Genomic DNA, 26,137 nt, shown 5'->3' with positions numbered 1-26,137 from the left:
AGACAGACAGACTTTGGACCAGAGCCTGTAGTGCCAGGACAAGGGGTAATGCTTTCAAGCCGAAAGAGAGTAGGTTTAGATCAGACATAAGCAACATACGTCTTGATGAAGGTGATGAGACACCAGAACAGGTTACCCAAAGAAGCTGTGGATGGCCAACCTCACTGGAACTGTTCAAGGTCAGGCTGCATGGGGCTTTGAGCAACCTCATCTGGTGCAAGATCCACCCAACTCTCATGACACTGCACACACCACCTCACCAGTCCCAAGCAGAAGAGAACAACTTTCCCTCCTCGATCTGCCCAAGGTGCTGTTACTCACAGCTTTGCATGCAGTCACTGCCATGTCCCCCACTGCTTTGCTGACCCTCTCCAACTTGTTGCCCACAGCCCTGCTTTTGCAGCAGAGGAGCTCTGTGTGCCCCACCAGCTCACACACAGCACAGCAGGGCTCTGAGGCAAGCCCTGTGCTGAGCCCTGGCAGCCACATGCTCCAGCAGCCGCAGCAGGAGGCACTCACTCACTGGAGGCACACAGGGCAGACCTCTAAAAGAAAAGGTTGATTGGGGGTGGGCAGGGAGGAAGAGAAAAGAGAGGGGAAAAAAGAGGGATAAAGAGGAGAAAACCAGAAGGAGCCTTGCCTGCAAATCAGCTCAAAAGGGAGGCAGCAAAGGAAAAAGTGGGATGATTTGTGGCTAAGGGCTCAGGAGCCTGTTTTAAGACAGGGAAAGGTAGAGAATGGGGCTGGCCACTACCACTGCTCGGGTGAGATGCAGGGAAGGAGACCCAGGCTCCAGCAGTGTCACACAGCAATCAAGGTGCTCAACAGGGCACAGCTGCTGTTCTGCATTTGGAGCTGCTGTTTCACTCTCCCCACGCCTAAACCCAGCCTCACATCTGCAGCTATTTAACATTCAGCTATCAGAAGCTCTTTGCTGTCCACACGCTGCAGACACTGAGCACCCAAAGAGCTCTCTCCCACCTTCCATGTGCAGGAAAACAGCCCCCACAGCTCCACAGGTGACAGAGCCACTGCAGTGTCACCTTTGCAGGCACAACTTCACAGCTTGCCCAGATCACCCACGAGACACACTCACTCACTCTCCTGACGGTCTGTTTCAGATCAGAAGTGCCCTGTTCCAAACTGGGCTCCTTTTTGCTACTCTGCCCAACGCCCACAAGCTACCCAAAGGCACCCAGAGAATTCCAGGCATCGGCAGGCAGTCTCTGGAGTACCAGAACCAAATCTCACACAGAACCATCAATGGCTACGTGTCACACAGGACACCTTTCTGCTAAGCCTTTAATCACCGCCGACAACACTAAACCCAAGCCCAGCTGTACAGAATGCCACACACACAACCGACTGAGAAGCTGCTCAGGATTTCCTGACTGCTCCAAGTTCAAATTCTCACCACAATGCAGCACCCACAGTTATTTATGATCACACAGGTATTATTGTTCTCCTGGAAAAACAGACATATTTCCAAATGATTCACACTACCTGAGCAATTAATGTCTTTGCAGCTCTGTTCCAGATCCTAGGTCAGGAATCTCCTTTCTATTCTGGTAAATTCCACTAAGATACCACATGTAACAACAAGTTCCTGAAGCAGTTTCATCAGCTTTTCCCTTTAAGGTAACCCACTGCACTCCCACGTGAGGCACAGGCACCTCAAAGGCACAAGCAGCTGGAAGTGCTGCAGTGGAATCAGATGATCAGCAGAAGCTTGGAGCCTCTGCAGCCGTTCGGTTTGGGATTCTGTGACTTTCAAACCAACTCACTAGGGAAGCCACAAGCCAGTGCTGTTGCTTAGACCCCAGATAATGCACATGAAAGCAAGGTGCCTTTTTAAAAACTGAATGTGAAAACAAAGCCTGGCAGATTCTGCTGCAACACACAGAGGGTGCAGCACTGCAGCAAAATCTGTCCTTCCCAGGCACACGATGCCGTGCTGCATGCAGCACGCTGCAGCAGAGCTGATGACACCAGCAAGCAGAGAGCTGAGCTGCCAGAAGCTCACACCACAGCCTTGAGCTGCTTCACCTTTCTGCAAGGTTGTGGATTGCAAGCAGCAACAGAGGAAAATGTAAAAAGTAAACACTCAAGGTAAAGAGAAAAGTGTTTGAGCTAATTAAAGAGTTGCTTCAGCTTGTGTTTGTTTAAAGCAGTCATGAAGGAAGGCACTTTCTTAGTTCAGAATGAAGATACCACTTGAGAGGGCAATTAAAACACTGCAACACATACAGCAGCAGCAGATACAGGTCTGGCCACCTCACAACATGCTCACTCTCCTGCCCTTACTCCACCTCTTCCTACTGTGGCACTTCAAATGCAGCATGCTTACTACTGCCCACTCCTGCAGCCTTGCAGGGGATGCAAGCAGCTGATGGGATGACTGCCTACATGTTGCCTTCTGGCTCCTGGAGCGGTGCTGTCCTGCAGCAAAGCTGATGGCCACTGGAAAGCAGATTCCTGAGCAGCCCTGCCGTGCTGTGGTGTGAGGCAGCTCACCTCACCTGCCTACAGAAGTATCTGCTTTTCTCTCCTGCCATGGAGCCTGACACATGAGCCCCAAGCTGCAGGGGTTTTGTAATATTTAACATCAAAGCTGTTTCCTAGCAGGGCTAAGAAGGCCTCAGTCCTCCTCTGCTACTGCTTGTCCACAGGTGTGCAGGGCACTCTCCAGATGCGTGCTTGGTCTTGGCCACAACGCTGTTCGCAGGGTGTCCAAATGAAACCTGTGCTGCTACTTCTCAGCTAGACAATCATAAATCCAACCAAGGAATATGGGTTTTCATGGCAAAAAATCTGATTCATACCCACCAACACTCCCTCAACCATCAAGTCTGTAATGTGAAATACTGCACCTCAAAACTGGCTACGTCAATGAGTTAATCTGATACCAAGCGAGGGCTGATACCGTGGCCTGGGCTGTAGAGCAGGTCACACTGTGACTTCACCTAGGACTTAAAACCCCAGCTAGCTAAGTAAATTCAGAACTATAGATGTTTATGTGCAGGGGGTAGTCCACACGGCATTCATTGAAATCATTGAAGTCTACACATTCCCTTTTGTGACTGGAAGGGGCAAAGCCACCACACATTCCTACCAAACCAGGGCAGATGGCAAGAAGGTGGTGATGAAGCATCCACACTTGCCAGCACATCATCCTGGAGCACCCTGAAGCCCACCTGTGAGAAGTGGGATCTGCCTACGGAGCTGGACCAGCCCACCCCATGCCTGCCACCAAGGAAGGACGAGGCCTAGCATCAAGCATGGCTGACTTATGGACGACTGGCTCCCCAGGCACCAGGGCAGTGCAGAGGAAAAGGCAGCTCAGGACAGATGGTCTTAGGCTACAGTGGGACAAGAAGCAGCCACAGAGACATTTCCAGCTCACACAAAGTATTTACACACACAGAAACCACTGCATTTGGCTGAACACCAGTGTGCTTTGCTGGCCAGAGTTCAATACAGATGAGCAGACTCCAGCTCAGAAGTTACTTTGAGAAGAAGCTATTTTAGGTTTGCCCAATCCTGTGAAGTGAAGATCTGACAAACAAGGCCAAAAATTGTTGGGACTTAACATCCCACAGGAACTTTTCCACTGAAGTCCTCTAAATGTGGTGTCTGCCCAGGTCTGGGCAGCACTTTGTATGAGCAGGAACCATGCAAAAGCAGTACATCCAAAGTCACCAGGAAAGCAAGGTGGTAGCAGAGATACAGAGGTGGGACCTGCAGTATACTCAGGGGATGCCATCACTGCACAAGAGACCTCACAGACTTTGGACTACTTCTTCAGACTGAAATTTTATAGCCATTTCTATGTGGCACTGCACTGCACCTGTCCCCTTCTAGCCCTGCACTCCCCCATCCTGGCCAGACAAAAGCGACCCCGCAGCCAGGCAGGGAATGAGGCAGAGCTGAAGGGGTAGCTGATGGTTAATTTTCACCCAGATCAACTCCCTCCATATTGCTGCATGGAGTTTGCACTGGCTGGGGCAGAGCTGGAAAGAGCACCCAGAGGGGAAGGTGGTTGGGACAAAGGCAGAGGCAAACCCAGCTCCATCAGCTGCAGTGCCCACCTGCACTGACCTAGCCCTTCCCAAAACCATGGCTGCAGAGGATGTCAAACCCTTCCAAGGCAGCAGAGCTGCAGCAGCTCTCACCTGCCTGCTGTCACCCCAAACCAAACTTTCCAGCTGATGTTTCCTCACACTTTACAGCTGTGTGTTTGGGCAGCTCTGTTCTCAAGTGAATAAATGATCTATTTGGTTCCTGGGGCTACTGCTGTGGATCCTATGGGGTTCCACCATCAGCAGAGCTTATCCAGCTCTCACAGCAGAAGGCTGCCTAGCAGGCTAATGGTTAAGTATAACATCAGAACTCTCTCTCCTTTCAGCCTTTGACTGTAACAGTGCATACAGCTTTCTGGGTTTGTGCTTCTAGGAGAAACTCAAATGTTCAGGAATGAAACCACTAAATTTGCTGCATTTCACTTGAAGAAAGGAACTAAATAGTCTCAGCTCTGCTTTACAGAGAAGGAAACAGAAACTGCCTGTGCATGGTGTTTATGCTTGTGTGCACACTGCTGGTGTGCTTGGATAAGCTGCTTGTTGCACCTGCATAGCTACTCCACCCTGGTGAAGGTTAAAGAACACAGGGCTGAACTGTGCCTTACAATCCCTTATCTGCCCAGATTAGGGCCTCAGCAGAGGATCATCACTGCCAAAACCCAAGACAAAGCCAGAGACGTACAGGATGTGGCTGACATCCAATGCCACACTTTGTATATGATCATCTCCAAAAGTGCTCTGATTTTCAGGGTGCTGAACCACCCCAGAAGCCACCTACGGAGGCTTCACAGAGGTCAGGAAGGCTCTTGAATCTGGGCAATTAAAGGTGAATGGTTTGTGGCTTTTCTACTAAACTGATTGTGTCACCAATGTAAACCTTCAAACCCAGAGAGATGAGGCTGTCCACAGTGTATGCAGTGGGTGGCCACAGTCACCACCAGGGGAAGGCTCCTTTCCCTGTCACCCTGCAAACAGCTGAGCTCAGACACAGAGCTGAATCTCACCTTTGATGATGATGGAGTGAGGAGGAGATCAAGTTAAAGGAGTCAAGGCCCTCCAAAGATGCACCCTCCCTAAATCTGAGAGAGTAACAGTAAGGAAGGATGAAGCCAACCACCAGCACCAGGGATGCAGAAAGTGCTGGCAGACACCACTTGCCCAGCAGCGGTCACCAAGTGCTTGAACACAGTCCTGCTTTCTGCTGCACAGGGGCAAATGGCTGCACAACAGGCCTTGAAGATTTGGGAAGGCAGATCTACCAAAGCCTAAGCCACCATAACTGCTGGTGTCCCTTCTGGTATGTTTCAAGGGTTCCTATGACTTGTCCTTCAGTAGTTAGTGCAAAGCACATCCCTGCTACTAACCATCACCACCCTGGGCACCTTCCAATGCCAGCGGCCTCCTAAAAGGCTTGCTTGTTTCATTCTAGTGTAACAGTTGTATCAGAACGATCCTACTTTGCCACTTAGCTCAGGCCTGCCAGCCACACCTTCCCAAAAGCTTCAGAGGCAGAAGGCACAGAGCAGCTGGGTGGGAAGGAAAGGTTCCACCAAGGATGAGCACGACCTCAGAGTGCCTGTGTGCGATACTGTGGCAGAGTTACTCTCTAGGATGTAATCACCAACCCATTTTAACAACCAAAATCATGTGGGACAGATTGTGAGGCATGCCAGACTTTTAAATGCTATGGTTTCTGGCAGTAGTCACATTTCAGAGTACTCATTTCTTGTAACAAGAGCTATTTTTGTCCAGATACCCTAGCTCACATTAAATAAGTTAGGTAACATATTCTCAGTTAGGGCAAACTTTCAGAGCACAGAGAGAACCAGAGGGCTAGTGAAGAGCCCACAATGCCATTAACATTTTACTTGCTATGAAGTAGAAATCAGTCAGGCTGCCCAGTAGTGGGAGTGAGAAAACTTAATATTTATAGGATTATGGGGAAGCTGAGGCTGAAGGGCTGCCCAGACCAAAACAGAGGCATAGCTATGGCTTAGTTAATGAGTACCTGCCTGCCCCATTACCCCAGTTCACTCTTGCCTGCAGAAACTTTCAGTCACAGGTCCAAAAGAAACACAGCAACCAAGTCCCCACATCCTGCTCCTCCCTGCAGCGCCTGGCCTGCTATAGAGGGCTGCTTGCCTCGACCAGCCCGAGTGCAATCCCAGCAAGGGGGTTCCATGCCCAGGAAGCACCCCCACAGCCAAGATGGGTCCTGCACCCCAGCCTCTCACTCCACCACTGCTCCCTCAGACCTCTCAGAGCCCTGGCATAGGGCGGTCAGCCTGGCAGGCAGCACCGACAGCCTTCTGCTGTCCTCACCACTGTGCAGCCCGCACAAGGGAGGAATTACACTGAGCGTGCCGCGGAGGCACGACGGCCACGGAGCAGGCTGGCCCTGCCGTGTGCCACGGCCATGGGCTGCTGTGCCACAGCCGTGGGCTGCCCTAACAGACCAGAGCACATCACTGCTGGCTCCGTGCTGGCACAGTGAGCGCACGCTGAGGAACACTGTCCCTCCTCACTATCCAGCAGGCCAGGAGACGCAGCTCACTGCCAAGAGACTGCAGGGCTGTGGTAAGAAGCTGCATTTTTGCCCTAAACCCTTCATGCCTGAGACAACTCCAGGGCTAGGGAAATGCTTCCCACTTCGACTGTCATCGCCGTGTGCACCGCCCGGAGAGGCACCGCCCGCCCAGGCGGTTCTCAGCTACAGACCTGCTCAGAACCAAGCCCAAGACAGGCTGCAACGCCAAGCTCTGCTCCCTGGGATCGCTGTGGAAGATTTTTTAAGGGCATTTCTGTGCCAATTAAAATCTAATCCCACTGCACCTCACTCGAATGGGCTGATTGGTTGGGATGGTCACTTTAAGTTGCGTTTAACCGGTTTAAAAGCTTTAGAGGTAGCATGAGAATGAAAAAAAACAAATAAATTACGAAAGTTAAATTTGTAATGGAAGTGTGGTCACCAAGGACAACCAGCAAGGGTCTGCTATTCCACTTTCTTCGCATACCAGTGCGTGAGACACCTGGCAAAGCCAAATGTGGTACTTTTAAGAGAAACAAAAAGGGGTTGCTGCGTTCCATCAGCGAATTCCCTCACGACAGGGGAGCAAATAAGGATAACTGATTAACAAAGGCAGCGCACATATCAAAGAGCATTATTAACTATACCATAGATGTGGGTGGGCTGGGGAAGGAAGGAGAAGTTAAGGAAAAATAAGCAACAGAAACGGGAGTGTGTGGCTGCAGCAAGGGAAAAAACCAACCCGGTTGTTCAAAGAAATGCACTGCCTGGAAACCTCCAAACTCTTAACTACACCAAAACGCAACCATGCGCTGCGGTGGGTGCAAGACCTTCCCCGAAGGCAGCTCTCAGCAGCCCCTGAAGGACCGTGCCCTTCCCGGGCGGGACCGGGCGCCGGCGGGGCCGCTCTCCGGTCAGGAAAGCGGCTGTTCCGGTCACGTCGGAAGGAGCCCGACGGCGGCCCCATTTCCGAGCGGGAGCCGAGGCCCCGGCCGGCGCCGCAGGGCCGGGTCGTCCGCGGTGCGGCGGCCTCGGGGTCCCCACCGCCGCCACAGCGCGGCTAGCCGCACCTCCGGCGTCCGCCCGGCCAGGGAAGGCGGTCTGCCGTCCACCGAGACAAAGCGGATGCCTCAAATTCCGCCCCGCCCCGCCGGTCTGGCGGAGCTGCGACACCCCCCCACCCACACCCTCGTCGTCGGCCACCTCTGCCTACCTGGGCGGCGGGAGCGGCCGGGCCTCCCTCCGGCCCGGGGCGCGCTTTCGCCGGCGGGGCAGCCCAGGCTCGGGCAGCCGCAGCCCGCGGGGGGCTCCGGGCTCGGGCGGCGGGTGCGGGCGCTGACAATGAGGGGAGGGACGCGGTACCGGGCGGTGCTTGACGTCAACGGCAGCGGGGCGGGGGTTGCCCCGGTCCGGACGCGGTGCGGCTCCGCGGCGCCCTCCCCCGGCTCTGGAGCGGGCGGGGAGGCGCCGTCGGCCATTTTGGGGGAAGGGGCCGGGCCGCCTCGGGGGGCGGAAGGTGCAGAGTTGGCTGAATTGGTCTCGGGGGCTGCTGCCTTTTGGAGGGCTCCGGGAGGAGAACGGGGATGCCCCGGTGGATGGGACGGCGGCTTGCCGGGGGCGGGTATCGTGGGATGGCTGCGGGACGGAGCGCGGGGTGCAGGTGGGGCCCGCCGGATCCCCGCGGGTTTGAGCGCGGAGTCTGCAGACAGGCCCTCGGTGGTTCCTCCTGACGCTGCCACCGGCTTGGCTCTGGCACCCCCGCAGGGCTCTGGAGGGGCTTCTGGCCGCGTGGGCACTGCTGGTGCCTCAGCAGGCGGCTGCGTGCCAGGTGGCACAGAGGGGTTGGTCCTCCAGAGCCTTTCGTTGTAGCTCCCCGGCGGTGTTAACCTCTTGGAAAGTTTAGGGCTGAAGTGGGGAATAAAGTGAGGACCTGGGTGTAGTTGTTTCCATCTGTAGTGTATGCGGCCCAGAGCTGTTCAGATGAGTTCAGAGACCACAGCCCTTTCAGGGCCAGCTGGGAAAGGCTGCTCAGGGTATTCCTGGGCTGCGAAGCACAGCTCCGTAGCTGAGCGGTGGTGCAGCGGCAGACGCCCGGGGGCAGTGGCTCAGGGCTGTTGCACAGCGCTGGGCTGTGGTTACCTTGCTGTGTCCACCGAAGAGCCGGTCAGCAGCTGGTGGCACTTCCAGCTTCCCTGCCGGGCAGCGTTAACATCTTCAAATCCATCGCCCCCTTTTGCCAGTGGGTATGTTAGGTAAAGCTGTTCTATTTCATACAATGCCAAAGGGACATGCTTTGGGTGCTAGGTGTTTTGGCTCTGATGAGGCTAGGTGGTAATGTTATGGTAGAATATTGCCCATGGTGTCATACCAAACTAAAGTGCTACTCCTTGGTGCTGCTCCCATAGCACACTGAAACACACTCATTCTGAATGAAGTGTTAACATTTCAAAGTGAACTTTCAAGGTTTCCATCTGAAATCCAAGCTCACACAAAACACAGAATGAGCAAGACCTTACTTGTAGGCAAACTGAGGAGGGCCTGTGTCCACCCATTCCAGCTGAGGTGTGTTTGCTTCCCTGGAGCTCCTCCTGCACACAGTGCTCAGCAGCAGAGGCTCCATGTGCTCTGTGCTGCAGCCACCCTCAGCGGGCTTTCTGGTTCTTTGCTTTTCTGATGCTACTTCTGCATTTCCAAACTGGTATGAGGGAGCTTTGCTAGTACAGTGCCAGCTCTTGCGATGCATCTAGCAGTGATGTGTCTGTGTTTCCACCGTGAAAAGAGCTGAAAGAGTACCAAAAGCCTGAATGGCCTCCTGTCTGTGGATGGGTGCAGCAAAGTAGAGAAGATCCAACACCAGGTTGGGTATCAGGTTCCCAATATGGAGACCACAAAGGAGTTTAGAGCATTGAGATGCTTGGAGGCCAAATCCTCTGGTTATGAGGCCAGAGGTGAAGGTGGCTTGGGTAACACTGCTCCTGCAATGTTGAACCTGCCTCACAGTAGGAGCAAAATAGGGGATGTGGGACACAGTCATCTGGATCAATTAGTTGAGAGGTGGTTGAGATGATGCTGTGGGAGGACCACCCCATATGCAAAGTCAGCACAATGGAATCCGTTTGATCTTGCTGACTAGTTCAGCAAGTGTCCAGTGACACTGGACCTGGACCTGGCTTCCAAGGACAGCCCACCACTTGTGTATCAAGGCAGGATTTAAAAATGGGATCCTTCAAGAAAACCTCTCCAGACCATTTTGTGGCTGCAGCAAACCTGGATCTGAATAGTGATTCAGCATTCTGAGGAGGTCTGAGAGGATATATTCTTGGGAGTGCGCTTTCCATGGGATCCAAAGTGTCTGCCAGGCCCTGGCATATGATTGAGAAAAGACATCTGCCAGCATGCCATGCAGGCTGTCTGCAGTAGATGTTCATGGCAGTGTCTGAAAGCATTGACTGCAGACACAGCTGTAAGTGAGCCCTGGTCACAAGTGTGAAACCCATGATTTTTAATGGCTTTAAGTGCCAGGAGATGGCATCTGTGTGGCCTGAAGGTACAGCAGCCTTTGTGGGCACCAGGTGGGGCTGATAAGGCAGGCCACCCTTGTACTCGAGCAGTTTAAACATCTTGCAAGATATTTCAAGTATCAATAAATCATGGAGTGGCCTGAGTTGGAAGGTACCCTCTGTGCTTGGGCAGAGAGATGTCCCACTAGCCTCATTCAGCGTAGCCTTAAACACTCCAAGGATGAAGAGTCCACAGCTTCTGTGGGCAAACCATTCCAGTGTCTCACCACCTTCATAGTAAAGAACTTCTTCCTCATGTCAAATCTAAGTCCCTCTCACTCTAGTTTAAAACCATTCCCCCTCATCCTGTCACCACAAACCCTTGTCCAAAGTCCCTCCCCAGCTTTCTTGTAGCCCCCTTCAGGTACTGGAAGGCTGCTCTGAGGTCTCCCCAGAGCCTTATTTTCTCCAGGCTGAACAGCCCCAATTGTCTCAGCCTGTCCTCATAGGAGATGTGCCCCAGCCCTGTGATTATCTTCATGTTCGTCTACAACAGTTCCATGTCCTCCTTGTGTTGGAGGCTCTAGAGCTGGATGCAGTACTCCAGGTGAGGTCTCAGCGGAGTAGAGCAGAGGGGCAGAATCCCTTTCTTTGATCTGCTGTCCACTGCTTCTGATGCAGCCCAGCACATGTTGATGGCTCATACCGAACACCTCATCACCCTGCACCCCCAAGTGTTCTGCATGGCTGCTCTCAACCCTCTCAGCAGCCAGCCTGGATTTGTGCTTGGGATTGCCCTGACCCAGGCACTGGACCTTGCACTCGGCCTTGTTGTACTTCATGAGGTTGTCTTGGGCCACCTCTGTAGCCTGTCCAGGTCCCTCTGGATGGATCCCTTCCCTCCAGTGTCTTAACCACACCACACAGCTTGGTGTCATCTGCAAACTTGCTGAGGGTGCCTCAATCCCACTGCCCATGTTGCCAGCAATGTTGAACAGTACTCCAGGTGGTAGGAAGTTGATGTTTCTCTCCATCCAAACATGGGTGTTCAACACACTGCAGAGAGCAGTCACCAGAGAGAGCTCCTGAGTGTGCCGTGGCCAAGCATTCCTCCCTCCACAGCTGAGTCACCATGATGAGCCCTGTGCAGGTTCAGTGTGGATCCAGACCTGCTGTGGAAGGTGGGTGCCTGCTGAAGTGCACGAACCCTGGTCCTAGCCTTGGGGTGTAGTTGTGTAAATCACAGCACAGCTTTGTCCCTGGGCATGAGGAAAACATTCTCCATCTCTTCATGGAGATTTTGGTGGAAGTGGCTTCTCTCACCTTGAGCCTCCATCTCATAGGCTCAGGAGCTGCAGTGGTGTCCAGCAGGAGCACAATACTAACATGACAATGATGGCATCTGTCTTGTTAACACAAGGACCTGCCTGAGACCCTGATGTGTTTGGGGATGCTTCCCAAAGGCAAGGGAGGCCTGGTGAAAGCTGTATGCCTGTAACTACCTGTCAGTGTTGGCTCTTTGCTGGTGGTGAAGCACCTGGGGGATCCGGGCTGGGACAGGGACTAGGCACTGGGCCTGTCTCTGCCATCAGGCTCAGCACCACCTTCATGTAGTGGGTGTGGAAGGCTGTGTGTAATGAGTAGAATCAGCAGCAGGGCTTGGGTGGCACCCAAGCCTTGGTTGGCAGGCTCAGCTGATGTGCTGGCTGTGCAGCTGGTGATACAGATTTCTCAAATAAATAAGTTTAGTGTCATGAGGTTGGAGTTAGAAATTCTGTCCTGGGAGAGGAAATGTGATCCATAACCTAGAGGGAAAGAGGAGGAAGGAGAAAGCTGGGCTGCTCTGAGGGGAAGGAGCAATTTGTTAAAAAGCTGATTGTGTTCATGGGGGCCCAGAGCAGCCACCAAACCACCAGCCAAGAGGACAGAAAGGGACAAGGGGAATGGAGGGTTTAACAGGGTGAGGAAGCAGAGCCAGCTCTTGGCTGATCTGGGGAGATGCTGAACAAAAGGTGACTGACAGGGAAGATGGGCACAAAGTAGAGGAGCCTAACTCACCCTGAAGAGTAAAGAGGACCAGGATGGAGAAAACTACGTGGGCTGGAACAGGAAGAGGGGGCAGGCACAGGGGAGTAGGGGAGTAGGGGAGGTATGCAAGAGGTTACACTGCTGGTGTTGTGCACTGGTGTAAGGTAAGCTGGAGAAGGCTGCTCTGCTTGTGGGCAGGTAGGAATAGCAGGGTGCACCAAACCTGGGAGGGAAGCAGCCATCTCTTTCTTACATGGAAGTTGGCCTGGATCAAAACCAGCATGCCCAGCAGGAGTAGGGAAGTGATCGTGCCCTGTACTCGGCCATGATGAGGACACATCTTGAGTACTGGGGTCAGCTCTGGGTGCCACAGGATAAGAAAGACACTGAGGTGCTGGAGGGTGTCCAGAGAGGAGCACTGAGGCTGGTGAGGTGTTTGGAGGACATCTTATGAGGAGCATCTGAGGCTGTGTAGTGTGGAGAAGGATGAGGGGAGATCTTACTGAGCTCTACAGATACCTGAGAGGAGACTGGAGCGAGGCTGGTGTTGGTCTCTTTTCCCAAGTCACCAGCAACAGGATGAGAGGAAGTGTCCTGAAATTGTGCCAGGGAGGGTTAGGTTGGAGATGAGGAAAAAGAAGTTCTTTGCTGCAAGAGTGGTCAGGGATTGGAACAGGCTGCCCAGGGAGGTGGTGGAATCACCATCCATGGAGGTGTTAAGAAGCTGTAGATGTGGTGCTTCAGGGTATAGTTTCGTGGCAATTGGGTTACAGTTGGGCTGGATGATCTTAAAGGTCTTTTGAGGCTCAGGGGAAGTGACAGAATCTGTCAGGTGCCTGATGACAGAGGCCCCATCTGGGTGTAGCAGGTTTGAACAAACAGTAGCTCACGCACTTCACGCACAGCTTAATAACGTGAGAAGTGGATGGCCACAGGATGCCACACGCGCCAGAGGCATGAGGTTGAAAAGAGACTAGACAAGTTCACAGAGAAGAGATCTCTCAGTGGCTATTAAAAATGTCTATCTGAGTCATCTTCCAGTTCATGAAGTCCTTGAACAGACTCTTCAGCTATTCTTGCTGCTCTGTTTCTATGGTGAATTTAAATGAGGTGTCCAAGTCAATCTAACAGCTTGTCGATGATACATGCAGTTCTGCTTCATTCCTGAACCCTGCTTGTGGCTCTGTGCTGCTTCTGTTGCACCAGTCCTGGCATTTGTTCAGGTCATTAGACTGGCAGAAAATTAACACAAAGTGAACACTTTTCTGCCGGTTCAGTTAGGTGATCCAGCCCAGTTTGCTGAGCCTGTGCTATCCAGCAAATCAGAATTAATTTCTTCTTGCCACAAAGTAAGAAAAATTGGTTTGGTTTGGTTTGGTCTTTAAATGGAAGTGGAGATTCTTCTGGTATTACTTGATTCCAGGTATTCAGACTTAAAGTACTTATAACATCAGAGTCATGATAAGACCCTGGTGTTTGTTGAACTAGCTTCTAAAAGCTCCTGACAGAGTTGGAGCCTTGGCTGTGCTGGGTGTCAGAGTTTAGGAATATTACTAAACACAGTAAGCAGGAAAAAGGAAAGATGCTTGCGTGAGCAGCAGTGAGCTGCAGAGCTTTCTAGTCTCACATCATTATCAGCACTCTATATGACAACTAGCATAAATTTTGTTGGATTTGGGTGGGGATTTTTGTTTGTATAACTGTTTCTTGTTCCTGTGATTAGCAAGATACCACCATTACCTCCCCTTAGAGCCTGCAACCACATCAGGGCACGGTAACAAAGGTACTGAGAAGCAAGCAGCAGTATCTGAATCAGATCAATGCCTTGCTCAGTTCATTCTGCTGCCATCTTCCTCTTGGACAGAAATCACGTGCTATGGCATTGCAGTGAGAATGTTCTGTCCTCCTCAGACCAAGGATCTTCATATTTCTGCACCAGCTTCACAGGAAGTCAGAACAGGACATATCTGGGAAACACCAGGATGGGGAGTGGCAGTTGCTGGGAATAATAAACAGGATCTGCACACGCCAAGAACAGGGTTTGTCTGAATACAACAGACATCTCTGCTACAGATTCTTCCACACAAGCCTCATTTCAGTCTTCCTTCCTATGGAAAGGAAGTTAAAATGTTGTTGAAGTCAGTTGAGTTTAGAGGGTATTTTACCCCTTCCTGGACCAGACATCTGAAAAATGCTAGCTGAATGAGGCCCAAAGGATGCATTTGAGAGTGCCAAGGATCATAGAGTTATAGAATTGTCAGGGTTGGAAGGGACCTCAAGGATCATCCAGTTCCAACCCCCCTGCCATGGGCAGGGACACTTCACACTAGATCAGGTTGCTCACAGCCACATCCAGCCTGGCCTTAAAAACCTCCAGGGATGAGGCTTCCACCACCTCCCTGGGCAACCAGTTCCAGTCTCTGACCACCTTCATGGTGAAGAATTTCTTCCTAACGTCCAATCTGAATCTACCCATTTCTAGTTTTGCTCCATTCCCCCCAGTCCTAGCTCTCATTCTTGGAAGGCTGAAGAAAACCCTGAGTAACATGATCTGGTATCACACCCAGCCCTGCCTTGAGTAGGACTTTGGACTAGCAGCCACCAGAGGTCTCTTCCAACCTGAGTTACTCTGATTCTCTGGATTGCATATCCTCAGATCTGAGCAAGCACTGACACACTCACTGTCACTGCCTTGTGGGATGTCAGCATTAGCTGCTCCAAGGCTCTGATTTCAGTGATAGAACCATGCATGAGGCCACCTGAAGGACACTTTGGAGAAGCTCCCCAAATGAAATACAAGCCACAATTTAGCATCATTTGGACAAGCAAGTGAGAGCCTTGCTGCCAGGTTTTCTCAGGACCACTGTAACCAAAGAGCTCTCTGCTGGGCATCCTGAAACATCAGGTAGCAAAAGAGTAGTTCATAAAGGACCTGGCTAAAGGCAAACCCTGCTGTAGGCAGCACAAAGCCATCTTCCTGAGGGAATGAGGAGATGTCACATCGTGGGCACTCTCATGCAGTACAGCTGCAGGAAATGTTCTAGGTGCTCTTTGTTCTGGGGATCAGCCATTGCTGGCAGTGCAATCTTGTTCTGCTGTGCAAAGTCAAAGGCTCCTCCAAATCCTTCTAGATGCTGCAGAGATCTCCAGTGATGAGGACCCAGGCTCTTTAAATATATGAGCTCAAAGCTGACTGAAACCCTAATGTGGGACACTACTGTACAGGAAGACCTGTAGCACCCAGACCATGATGAAGGTTGTTCTGAAATAACACAGACTGTGTCCTGTGGGGAGGAATTTGCTCTTTGTCTGTCTCTTTTAGAAGGTGCCAGTGTTCTGGAATGCTCAGTGTCCTGTGTTAAGCTAAGAGCCTTTCTGCCAGTCTCTGCAAATGCTTCTTTGAGTTCCAGACTCTGCAGGATCCTGGAGATGTATCTTTTTGCATTCATGCAGTCATATAGGTCCCCTGTCACAGGCCCAGCATGAGACCCTGTATTCCATTATTCCAGCAGGGATGGTGACACCAGCCTTATGGGATGCCTATCTACCTCAGCTACCAGCAGACCAACACTGTCCTGGTGGCCATACCATCTGTCCCACAATGGTATCAATTATGAGTGTCCTGAGATGGCAGCCCAACAAGGAGCCTGGAGCTCCAGGGTGTACACTGCCCCTTCACTCAGAACAGCACATTAAATGGTACCAGGGCCTGATCTCAGGTTTGAGAACTCACCTCTCTGCACTACTTCCCCAGGATGGTTGTGGTCTGCCAGTTTGTGTGTCTCCAGGCACAGTTCAGGTGTGAGCACAGGGCAGAGAATCACCACTGCCAGTGGGCACTGCACACACTCTGGATTCAGGCTGTGTGGATGTGGCCAGGGAGTGGCACCAACAAAATCTCTGTAGCTGGACTGTGTTAGAGCAGCTCTCTCTTGTGAGGGGAGAAGAGCTGTTTCCCAAACAGGGCAGCCTTAACTGTCCTCTGTGTGTGTTGTGAGAGAGACTTCAGTTCTGTGACCTACACAAGTGCTCTGCCTGATGTTACAACATGTAGGTGGTCCTGGGGCACTACATCACGGTCCACTCAGCAGAAACATCAGCATCAGGAAGGAGCTTCATGACTCTGCAGCAAACACAGAGACTGAAGAGCTGTGGTGGACCTCAGGTGTGGTGGACAGTGTTGGGATGGTGTGCTAGGTTAAGCCCAGCCCAGGAGGAGTGGGCTGAAAAAAACCCCTAGCCCCAGGTGGGCAAAGAAACTTGTCACCCACCCAGGAGGAGGGGTCCCCAGGACAAAGTTTATTCCACTCCCACTTGCTGTCCACAACCCTATGTAAGAGGGGGCAATTTCCTGCCTCTCTCTCCTGCCCTCGGCTCCTGACACCCTGCTGCTGGGCCTGTTCTACACGGTCTCAGACACCTAAGGGACCTGCATCTAAAGAGAATCCATCTTACATCCAGAGCTATGTCTGGTTTTGTATATATTTTTATTTATCCCTTATACCTTTGTAACCTTCCTTTTACTTAAATGCCTTTTATTTTTTTGTTAAACTTACCTTTTTACTTCCAAATCAGTGCAAGAATGATTCTTTTGTAGTTTTACCTCTCTCTTCTCCTCCTGACTAATTTTCTTTCCTTACTGGAAAAAGGGGAGAGGGGAAGCAACCTAAATCTGTTCCATTGGACATTTGGGCTCCAGGGAAAGCTTAAAGCACAATGGGTGGCCACAGGAGTGGAATGTGGGCAGGCTAAGAGCTGGAAGGGCAGTCAGAAGGACGTGTGGATGTGATGCTTCTGCTGTAAAACCCCAGAGACTCTCTAAAAAGTTCCATGAACTTTGGGCTGCACTGCTTGGTGCTGTCCTATCCAAGACCTCAGCCAAGACCTCCACGTGCCAGCTTTGCATCTGCCAAGTGGGGGATACGATCTCCAAGACAGAGAAATGCAGCTTAGAGGAGACCTGCTCCACTCCCCACAGCCCCAGAGGAGGGTCCTGATGCTGCAATCTCTGACAGATGTTTGTTTGACAGAATTCCAGAGGCAGTGATGTCACATCCACCCCAATAACCTTAATCACCAAGAAGGTTTTCCTTGCCGAGTCCTCTCATTCTGTCCTCTCCTATTCCCTGTTTCTGGGAGTCAACTTCCTGCCTCTTTTCTGAGGTCCCAGCCATTCCACACTGGCACTAAGCATATTTTCCTGCTTCAGCTTGTGCATGCAAACAGTTAAACAACAGCAATGTAAGACTGAGGTACTTTTCAGTGGTTTTCATGCTATTTATTTTGTAGTGTTTCTGCACCGGCTATTCAGGATGAAATGTGTAAAATATGGTTTCAAATTCTCTTCTTTCTACAGTTCACCAAAAGCATGGCTTCAAGTGCAGTGTTTGTAAAATATCCACAGACCTTCCATGCATGCTGTGCCTTCTGTCAGCTGTGTTACACCACGTCTGAGAAAGTCCCAGGTTTTATCAACTTCCAAAGGATAAGATACATGCCATAGCAAATGTGGACATCAGATCTTGTTCTCCAGAAACTCTCCCAGCCTACAGAAATGGTTAAGAACATACAGCAGAGATGCTGGCCCCCTGCAAACAGGCACACACCTTCATGCTGTCAGCTTACAAAGCTATGTCAGGATTGAGTAATCTGCACCACCTCATACAAACTCAGCTCCCGGGTTCACATCCCTTCCCTTGTTAGAGAGCTTAATTCATGTGTTGATCTCACACACACAAATGATCACTGCAGAGACCACAGACAGGTTCAGTTATGGGATCTAGAATTCCAGTCAGAGAGTACCAAACTGGCAGTAAGTTCCCCGCTCCATGCACAGCACAGGGTAGCAGCAGGGATGCCAGTTACTGCTCCATACCTTGGGAATAAAAGCACAGGTTTCCAGGTAGGCTGCAAGGCTGCAGAAGGGGCAGTAACACACCAGGAAAGGCTCAAGATGAACACTTTTTGAGATGTATTAGTTTATGGAAAGCCTGCTTAAATTCTTCATTGAAAGCTGTATAAATGACTGGATTGATCAATGAGTTTAAGTAACCTAACCATGTAAAAAAGTCCAGTAGGATGGGATGAAACCAACAAGCATCCTGGCAGATTGGTAGGACTAGGGACATGACAAAAAAGGGCAGCCAGCAGAAAATGAAAGCTCCCAGGATAATGCCTAGAGTTTTGGTGGCTTTCCTCTCCCTTGCAGCAGAAATTCTTTTCCTTTCCAGGACACTATCTGCAAGTTTTATTTTAACATGGTTGATAAATACTGGGGATCCACCTGAGTGGGAATGCCCTTCGTGAAGGCTGGCGTTAATGGAGCAGAGGGAAGAGCCAGCGGAGCCGGTGATGAGGTGTGCCGTAGTAAAACGTTTTCCATACAATGAGGGTGGCCTCAGAATCCTGGAGCGAGCTGCTGCATAAATTCTGCCGTACAGTATCAGGAGGAGCACGGTTGGGATGTAGAAAGCTCCACAGGTGGAATAAATTGTGTAGGAAATTTGCTCTGTGTTCACAGTACACTTTGCAATTTCTTCATGAGCTTTCACTTGCCTCCAGAAGAAGGGTGGCACAGAAATGCTGATGGAGATCATCCACACCACGGCAATCATGAGCGCGGCTCGGCCAGCGGTCCGGCGTTTGGCGTATTCCAGAGCGTCCGTGATAGCCCAGTACCTGTCCAGAGCAATGACACAGAGGTGCAGGATGGAGGCTGTGCAGCACGTGATGTCTGATGATAACCAGATATCACACAGCACTTGGCCGAAGGCCCACGTGTGGGTGACCGTGTAAGCAATGCTGATGGGCATCACCAGGACAGACACCAAGAGATCAGTCACTGCCAAGGAGCCAATGAGGTAATTTGCAGGCGTGTGGAGCTTTCTAGTCAGAAAAATTGTAATGACCACAAAAACGTTTGCAAGGATGGTTGCCAAAGTTATAATGGACAGAAGGACTGAGAGCGAAATCTTCGTCCCTAGCAGCGCTCCATCGTCCAGAGCCAGTGGGGGGTCAGTAAAATTCAGTGACCTGTTCGCTGAGCTCTGCAGAGAGAGCTCTGCTGAATGGTTGTACTGAGTCATCCTCTGCTCCGGTTTCACTTCTCACTCTCCACTGTAACCTTGCTGGGACAATGCTGACTTCTTTGCTGAAATGAAACTTTTCATACTGGAGTCCAGCAGTGAAGAAATATGAACTTGTTGGAAACTTCAGCTAACTCAGCAGATGAGGCACTGCCGAGACAGATTTTCCCTCACATCAAAGACATGATTAAAGCAAAACGGTAGCATAACCATCCAGACCTGACTGTGGTGGATGGCAGTGCAAGTGATGCTGTAAGGGGGAATTTAGGTGGTGTTCATCTTGAGGATTACTAAAATAATTCTTTATTATCTTTTATTCACAGCTCCTCTCTGAACTACTCTGCAAAGCTGCATAAATCAACGCTGAAGAATGAGAGCCTGAAAACCAAGCATCTGGGCATGTAATTGATGCCTCTGCCATTAAGCTATCATTAAGAGCATTCTCCTGTCCTCTCTAATAGCTGGATGTCACATTCTTTATATTTACAACCGACACTTTACTGGTAGAGTACCCAAGACACAAAACAATACTGTCTGGATTCCTTCTGTAAACATAATTTCTGCCAGATCTGTAAATCAAGACCACTTTGTGAGAAGTGCAGAGCTGTGTTTTTTCATTTAGTCCTCCAGACCATTCAGTTTTTCTTTTCAACATTCAGCCTTCAAACGAGGAAGTCAGCTGTTGGGTACCAGCATTCAATTTGTTGGTGCTGGAGCTCGCAGGATGTTCCAAGTACTGAGATGTTCCTGGTCATGCACGTGGTGAATGATTGTAGCAACCTGTGGAGTGGTGATTCCCTCTAAAGAGGAAGAAGAGGATCTGGAAAAAGAAAGCAAATGTTTTGAGTCTGGAGTGGTGATACAAGAGCTGTGGAAATGGAGAGATGACAGGACACAGTCTACAGGCTTTCCATGAGCTTTGATTCACTCAGTGTAACCTGAAATCTTTACAGAGCTGAATAAAACATCCTAAGACAGATTTCCTCAAGACCTTTCATTCAATTCCAACCACAAGTACCAGAATGTCACTTACATCATTGTCAACCCAAGCTTTCTTGAGAGATCATGAGTATGGGTCATAAATGGCTTTGAAGTCTGCTGTCAGGGCCAAAAAGAGAGACAGTGAACACCTCCAAGAAGAAAATCAGCAGGCAGCCTCCTCCCAACCACTGAATAGAAATGTAATTGACAGAAGTAAGAGTCACTCAATTTGGAATCTATAGAGCAAGAGCATCATATGGCCAGGCTGGATCCATGGGCCAAGGTCAGTTGTATGAGGTTCAACAAGGACAGGTACTGGGTCCTGCCCTTGGGTCACCACAACTCCATGAACACCCCAGGCTTGGGGCAGAGTGGCTGGGAAAAGCACCTGGGACTGGTGATTGACAACAGCTGAAGATGAGCTAGCAGTGTGCCCAGGTGGCCAAGAAGGCCACCAGCATCATGGCCTGGATCAGCAGTGGTGTGGCCAGCAGGAGAAGGGCAGTGATCATGCCCCTGTACTGGCCACTGGTGAGGCCACACCTTGAGTACTGGTTTCAGTTTTGGGCTCCTTACTCCCAGAAGGACATTGAGGGCTGGAGCAGGTCCGGAGAAGGGCACCAAAGCTGGGGAACGGTCTGGAGAACAGGGTTGGGGAGGAGCAGCTGAGGGACCTGGAGTGGTTCAGCCTGGAGAAGAAGAGGCTCAGGGAAGACATCATTGCTCTCTACAACTCCCTGAAAGGAGGCTGGACTGAGCTGGAGGTTGGGCTCTTCTCCCGAGTAACAACTGACAAGAGGAGAGAAAATGGCCTGAAATTGTGCTGGGGGGAGGGGTTAGTTTGGAGATTAGGAAAAACTGATCAGGGATTGGCACAGGCTGCCCAGATGGAGTCCCCATCCCTGGAGGTGTTCAAGAAATGTGTGGCCATGGCACTTGGGAACATGGTTTTGTGGCCATGGTGGTGTTGGGCTGATGGTTAGACCAGATGATCTTGGAGGGCTTTCCCGACCAAAACAATTCCATTCTACATTCAACGTGAGCCACTAACACCTTGGTGTCCTCACATAAAGACCAACAGGTTTTGGCTTTGCATGTTTGATCTTTTCATAAAGCAACCACCTCCTGGGAGTCAAAGTTATATCTAGAGCTGCTGCTTCTTTTGAGGTGAGTCTTTCCAAGAAGGGGCCTGAGAAGAGTTTTGTATTTCACATGTAGGCTGTTACTTTCTTGACCTGTTTTCTAGGAAAGTCTGTAAAAAAGCCTCTCTTCCTCATGACCATTTTTGTGACACCAAACAGAAGTTCAATGTGTAAGAATTTCTGACCATAAGAATGGCCACAGTGACCAAACTCCATCAAATCCAGTCACTTGTCTCTGGTGATGTCCCTGAGGTTCAGTTGAATCCTGTTGCCTTTGTCTTATGCTTTCACAACTCAAACACACTCCTGGGCCAAAGGGACCAGAACCATGGTGTTGAAGATGTGTGGACACCCTGGATTTATCCTGCAGCATAATGCCATTTTCTGTTCTCTTCTCATTTTTTTTTCCCTAATAATTGTTGATGTTTACTTTGCTATTTTAATCAGAGCACAGAATCACAGAATGTAGCTGGTTGCAGAGCTCTCCAAGCTCACCCAGTCCAACCTTTCCCCCAGCACTGCAGGGTCAACACCAAACCATGTCCCCAAGCACCAGGTCCACAGCTGCTTAAACACTTGCAGGGCAGGTGATTCCAGCACTGCCCTGGGCAGCCTGTTCCAATGTTTGAGAACCTTTCAGTGAAGAAATATTTCCTGAGATCCAGCCTGAATCTCCCCTGGTGCAGCTTGGAAACATTTCCTCTGCTGCTGTATCTTGCCACCAAGGAGAAAAGGCTTCCTCGTCCTCACTCCAACCTCCCTTCAGGGAGCAATGAGATCTCCTTCAGCCTCCTCTTCTCTGCCTGAACACCCCCAGCTCCCTCAGCTCCTCCTCTAGCCCAGGGGCTCCAGGCCCTTCTCCAACCTCGCTGCTCTGCTATGGACAGTCTCCAGCCCCTCAATGTCCTTCCTGGAGTGAATGCCCAGAGCTGAGCACAGGGGGATGGTCACCTCATGTCCCTGCTGCCCACAGTGTCTCTAACCTGAGCCAGGATGCCATTGACTTCCTTGGCTGTCTGGACAGTGCTGGTTCATGTTCAATGACTGCCAACCACCACCCCCAGGTCCCTCTCCAAGCTGCAGCTTTCCAACCACACATCACCAAGTCTGTAGCTCCTCATGCAGTTGTTGTGACCCAGGTGCAGGACCTGGCCCTTGGTCTTGCTGAACTTCACCCAATGAGCCTTGGCCCATGGCTCTCACTTGTCCAGACCCTGCTGTAAAGCTTCCCACAGCCACCCAGCTTGGTGCCATCTGCAAACTTACTGAAACTGCCTCAATCTCCTCACCCAGATCATTGATAAAGACACTTAAGAGGCCCCCAGGACCAAGCCCTTGGGGACACCAGTGGTGACTGGGCTCCAGCCAGCTTCAGCTCCATTCTCCACCACTCTCTGAGCCTGGCCCGCAGCCAGTTTTTTATCCAGTGCAGAGTGCACTGATCCAAGTCTTGTGTCAGGAGTTTCTAAAGGAGCCTTCTGTGGGAAGCTGACATTTCCACAGACCAGTGCAGTTTAATGTAAGTCCAGAGCCATGAGTGCTGACATCAGCATTTTTTCTTAGTTGCTATGTTTTTTGCCTCTATCTCTATGCAGTCCTTTTTTGCCACTTTTTAACTAAGATCCTTTGCCACTCTGCAGTCAGTCCTTGTCTTTATTCCCATGAAGAGCTTTGTTTCACCAGCAGATGTCATCACCCCACTGTTCATGCACTTTGCAGATCATTTAATGTGTTGGGTAGTCTGAACTTCATTTACCTTCTTTAAGAGTCTCTGGAAAAGGGCCTGGTCAAAACCCTCTTTAGAGTCCCAGTAATTAATCTGCTGAACATCACCCAAGCCAGATACTCATCCACTGTTCTTAATTACTTCAACAGATGTGTGAGGCATAACTTACCTTTACCAAAGCCATTTTTGGGACTGTTCCCTAACCCAGCATCTTTATTCTGTTTGCTACAACTTCTGCACACTGGCTGGGTCCAGACATCCTGCTTGCCAATGAGCAGTCTCCAGCTGGGGAAGCAGTAGCATAGCAGCTGTCTCAGAGTGGGCAGCTGCAAGGGGAATTTCAAGCAGAGGCTGAATGCCCCCACTGATAGCATTGCTTCAGCTGCATCAAGGCTCTTTAGCTGAGCACTGTTTGGCACTGAGGCTTTGTGGTTGTTCACTTTGGCCAGAAGTAAAGGTTCCACTTGTAAACATCCTCCAAATTCTCTCTGGGTTAGTCTAGTTTCTCTGCAAGAAATTTCCTTTATGTTCTCTGGTGGGTCTTTTTGGCTGGTTAGTTGGGGTTTTTTCCCTCATACCTTTACTATTCCTTTAACTCTCTGCCTCAATAATAGCTCAGTTCAGTGCTGTCACTTTTAGAGTCTATGAGGTCTCTTCTGTGTAAACACTGGGCTGCTCACACCTCCCATGCAGGAGAAAATCTAAACCAAAGACATCAGAGGGACTGGTTAGCAATAGTAAAGACAATCACAGTATTACTTAAAAGCTAGAGCCAAGGCCACTCTTGATTTCAGTTACTGAGAGAAGCTGTATCAAGCCTTTCCCCTGTACCATCCATTGTTCACTGTCAGAAGAGTTTCAGCAACATGAAAGAAAATGAAGAGCACATCACCCACCCACCTGTATCTGAACAAGCTTATTAGTAGTCCTGTTTCTTCCAACAGCTCTCAGTCACTGGGAGGTGGGGGAATATCTGATTTAAACATGTTCTTTGCAGTCAAATGAACCAGGATAGAGTTCAAATGTATTATTAATTCCCAGCACATCAGTAAACAGGACAGCCTGGGAGAAAGTCTGACAGAACCCAGACAATGCCTCAACAGATCCAGAGTTACTGAACTGATTTCTATAAACAAATGTTTTCCTGTGAAGTGATGACCAAAAGGAAAAGAATCCATTTTGTACAGACATGCACCAAGACAGTTATTTATCAGGTACTCAGAAAGAGTGCATTGGCTGTCTCTCAGATAAAGCTGTCATGACTGAAAGCTATTTCCTGCAGCTGACATCTGACAGGACAGCTGCTGGGGTGCTCAGAGCCTTCAATAGCATCATGTTGTGTTTAATCAAATCTTGCACTTGTGCACACTGAGAAAGTCTGTGAATTTGAATCTTTCACCAAGACATTCACATAGCACTTTGAGCAGCTCTTACCCATCCTGATTGGCAGAGATGTGTCAAGGCAGCCAGTCAATAGAGTCACTGGTTTCAGACTAGAAGAGATCATCAGAGCATATGGCCTGACAGAATTTTTGTTCCCTACATAGAACCCAATTCAAGAAGGACCTCGGGGAACTGCTTGACAGAGTCCATCACAGAGCCACAAAGCTGCTACAGGCAGTGGAACATCTCCCTATGAGGACTGGCTGAGGGAGCTGGGGCTTGGAGCTGGGAGCAGAGGAGCCTGAGGGCTACCCTCATTGCTGGTGACAAAGATGTGCAGGAATGGAGCCAGGCTCTGCTCAGGGATGTTCAAGGACAGCACAAGGGGCACTGGGGGCAAGCTGGAGCAGAGGAGGTGCCATGGGAACAGAAGGGAAAACTGCCACTCTGTGGGTGAGCCCAGAGCAGGCTGCCCAGAGAGGTTGAGGAGTCTCCTTCTCTGGAGACTTTCCAAAGCCACCTGGATGTGCTCCTGTGTGATCTACCCTGGGTGGTAGGGGGGTGGCAGCCCCTGCTGTGGTAGCTGGGGTGGACTGGATGATCTCTGGAGGTTCCTTTCAACCCTTAACAGTCTGTGATTCTGTGAACTTGACCTACATGTTTCTGGGTGCTCCCTGTGCTACACATTTAAACATATTCTCCACGACTAAATTATCCTCAGGGGCTATAGACTCATGCAGAATGATTAGTCAGAAATAATCCTTCCCCTACAAGCCACTATCCAGTGTGGAACTGTAAAATAGAGATGCAAATGTTTTTAAACCCCAAAGAGTTTGTAAACAGAGCTGTGATTCCCTTCAGGTGCTTGGAAGCTCTTGGGCTCTGTGAACAAAACCTGCAGGCAGTGTTGTGTTTGGGGATGTGCACACTGCCAGAATGGCCATGAAAGTGTCTTAAAATCTATAGCTCCTCTCTCCCAATGATTTATGCATTTGCCTGACCCAACTTCATCCACTGCAAATAACCACCAAATTCAATGGACTGATGCAAATGCAAAGTTCCAAGCTTCCAGGTGTGTAGGAACTGGGGGCTCTGAATATACTTTTTAAAGTTTCCTTGAGTGTACTTCTCTGTGATGCTGGTTTCAGAGTCTGTGTTGCTTAGTGTGTGAGTTGCTGATCACTGCCATTGATGTAATTAAAACAAAAAACAAAAGGTAGTAATTAGGCTCTGGTTAAAATTAGGATACAAGGATATAATGAATTTTAGTTACCATCTAGGTAAAAAAATGAGTGTCTTCTCAACAGTTTAATATTTCAGTTAAATTACCTTTTACTCAAGAAAAAGTCCTGAACAGAGGTAAATGGCTTTCCTGTTGGAAAAGAAAACAAAGCAAAGTTATTTGCTTCGGCTACATACACTGAAGAACAATAACCTGAACTCTCAAGCAGTCATTAAATTAAGTGAAGAACACGGCCATGCATGTAGGAAAAGAGAAGAAATGCACAGGCATGCACACCCTGAAACACTGGGAGCCCAGCAGGAGCAAGAGGCCGTCCAGCGTGTTCAGCTGCCAGCAGTCTCCCAGCAGGACGTCACCAAGGCAGGACCTCCATGGTCTCAGGAACAGGAGTACTGAGCAGAACCTGATGAGTTATCATCTCTAGAGGGTTTAGTGTCTCCAGC

General features: G+C 50.1%; 2 protein-coding genes across 3 annotated transcripts in view; both read right to left on the bottom strand.

The window, feature by feature from the left end:
• LUZP1 (leucine zipper protein 1) overlaps positions 1–7,933 on the bottom strand; it is a 34,845-nt gene extending 26,912 nt beyond the window's left edge. The window contains exon 1 of the mRNA XM_054171135.1: positions 7,820–7,933. The gene's annotated coding sequence lies outside the window, so the exon portion shown is untranslated. The remainder of the gene's footprint in view (positions 1–7,819) is intronic.
• Positions 7,934–17,409: 9,476 nt separating this feature from the next.
• Positions 17,410–25,820, bottom strand: HTR1D (5-hydroxytryptamine receptor 1D). Of its 2 annotated transcripts, XM_054170975.1 has the most exons (3): positions 25,781–25,820; positions 23,969–24,022; positions 17,410–20,019 (listed from the first exon to the last, which is right to left on the bottom strand). In XM_054170975.1, exon 3 carries the CDS (start codon positions 19,217–19,219, stop codon positions 18,083–18,085), a length of 1,137 nt encoding a protein of 378 aa, XP_054026950.1. In that variant the 5' UTR covers positions 19,220–20,019; positions 23,969–24,022; positions 25,781–25,820; the 3' UTR covers positions 17,410–18,082. The 2 variants fall into 2 exon arrangements, with proteins under 2 accessions (XP_054026950.1, XP_054026951.1); XM_054170976.1 differs by lacking the exon at positions 23,969–24,022 and having other exon boundaries at positions 17,410–20,039.
• Between the last annotated feature and the right edge of the window lie 317 nt (positions 25,821–26,137).

This window comes from Dryobates pubescens, chromosome 20, assembly GCF_014839835.1.
Source record: "Dryobates pubescens isolate bDryPub1 chromosome 20, bDryPub1.pri, whole genome shotgun sequence".
Classification (NCBI taxonomy): domain Eukaryota; kingdom Metazoa; phylum Chordata; class Aves; order Piciformes; family Picidae; genus Dryobates; species Dryobates pubescens.
The sequence above is the reverse complement of the archived record's forward strand: the minus strand, read 5'-3'. Positions and strand labels throughout refer to the sequence as shown.

What these genes read in the sequence shown, in the direction of transcription:
- HTR1D (XM_054170975.1), bottom strand. Translation starts at nt 19,219, where the DNA reads ATGACTCAGTACAACCATTCAGCAGAGCTCTCTCTGCAGAGCTCAGCG.